This window comes from Phytophthora parasitica, assembly GCF_000247585.1.
Source record: "Phytophthora parasitica INRA-310 unplaced genomic scaffold supercont2.96, whole genome shotgun sequence".
Taxonomy (NCBI): domain Eukaryota; phylum Oomycota; class Peronosporomycetes; order Peronosporales; family Peronosporaceae; genus Phytophthora; species Phytophthora nicotianae.
In genome coordinates, this window is record NW_008649082.1 from 158,879 (window position 1) to 160,690 (window position 1,812).

At 44.7% G+C, this 1,812-nt stretch overlaps 1 protein-coding gene across 1 annotated transcript; it reads right to left on the reverse strand.

The window, feature by feature from the left end:
- Positions 1-513: 513 nt before the first annotated feature.
- PPTG_24459 (hypothetical protein) lies at positions 514-863 on the reverse strand (the record flags this gene model as incomplete). The annotated part of the gene is made up of 3 exons (XM_008917237.1): positions 514-527; positions 593-648; positions 724-863. The coding sequence occupies 3 exons, from the start codon at positions 861-863 to the stop codon at positions 514-516; spliced, it is 210 nt and encodes a 69-aa protein (XP_008915485.1).
- Positions 864-1,812: the final 949 nt, after the last annotated feature.

A 1,812-nucleotide genomic window follows, 5' to 3' on the forward strand; every position in this document is an offset into this window, starting at 1 on the left:
GCTGGTAAAACCTTCTCATTGAGCATCTTGATATACACCGGACGGATCATGTTGACATACTTCGTGATGATTGCGCCTTTGGGTCAATTGATAGACGTCCGTAGCGCCACAGATTTCTCAACTATCTGCCGGATACCAATTTCCCATTAAAACCGCACTTTCGGTGACTGTCGTAGAGCAGTCGGGCCACAGCGGCCAAAAGCATTACCTTTCCGATGTAGCGCTTGTTAGGTGAGGAAGTGTAGGGAGCAGTCTCGTTCACAGTCAAATAGAATGTGATTTTGGCCTTGTACATATTAAACCACTTATCATGAAAATGAACATAGTCATCCATATGATGCAATTGGTATGATCTCCCGCCTGCATATGAGAACAAAACAGTATTAATATTAAAAAAGCATATTATCATGCGTAGTTTTACCTATAGGTCGTTTGACATGTGCCAGTTCGTACGCCAAGCGTCTTCTCTTGTGATCATCGGACAGCGTCGACTTGACGCGAACAGTAACGCACTTAACGAGGTGCTCCTTGATGTAACAAAGCAGGGTAAGTTTCGGTTCGTGGGCTAAAGCCCTCAGCGTTTGGCGCGTACGGTCGAGAGTGGCCGAGATGCGTGCAAGGCACTCAGCCACGATGGTGGAGATGGTGCTGGAAGGCGGTCGACCACGCCTTGCCTTAGACTGGCTGTTGTACTTCTCCTTGAATATAATTAGAGCCCGCTACCGGCAACACCCACACTTGGCTGCAGCAGCCACGGCTGCTCCACGCTTTAGCCGTCCATTACAAAAACGCTCAGCGAGGAACAGCGCAATGGACTCGCGCGTGGCTTCTGGGACGTCCTTCGTGGCCTTCTTCCGGCCCATCGTGAAATGGCAGCCTTCTTTTACGGGAGTTGGAGCTCCAATTTGCCGAGTGTCCCGCACTCAGACCATTAATTGTTTTGTCCAATATAAATTAAGTAGTTTTTTTTAAATAACCTAATTGGTATTTCTTTTCCGAACCGGACAAGTACTCTCTTATCTGATTTTGCAAAATTGCTTTTTTTTAATATTGCTTTATTGCTTTAAAAGTTTCAGTTTTGCCAGGAGGACTACAGCAGGAAAAGGAATTAAACCTGCGCGGTGATAAGGCCAAATATATGAACGATTTGATGCAGCGTGAACTGGGATGTACGCGGACGTCGAGTTCTTACTGATACACGCTTTCAAGTGCTGGATATTGATTCAAAGGGAAACAAGTTTGATCTCTACTTCTCCATTCCACACGAATATGCAGTAAAATTTTGAACTGAACGATACTGAAAACGCGATGTCCGATTCTGGAGCCGAGGGCGATTACGAAAGCTCATGATGCTGGCTTCTTGCTCAATTTGTTAGAGGGCAGCAGCGTTTGTTCCTAGGGAGATCTGGAGATATTTGCATGGCCATTCATCAGGAGCATTGCCTTTTCCTCCGTAATTCATGTTCTATTTGTCACTGGATAGGGAAAAAAATGATGAACGTTCTCACATTGATTTGCTGAATTTAAAAAAAAAATGTGAGAAAGCTGTTCAGATGCGTTTGTATATATATATTGGCACAGCTGCGCACATTAATCCACTGAGAACGAAATTTCATTGGCCAGAAACTTGCATTTGGGAAAGCTGGCCAATGAGTGGCCGATGTGTGGACCACATCGAGTAAATTTTGACCATCTATTGCATGTTCATGTGGAATGGAGAAGTACGTTGTTTAAAAGTGCGACCTGTCCAGAAGCTTGAAATCAACGAGAGAATGAGTTTTGTCACAAAGCTTTTGGTATCACGTTTGGGAT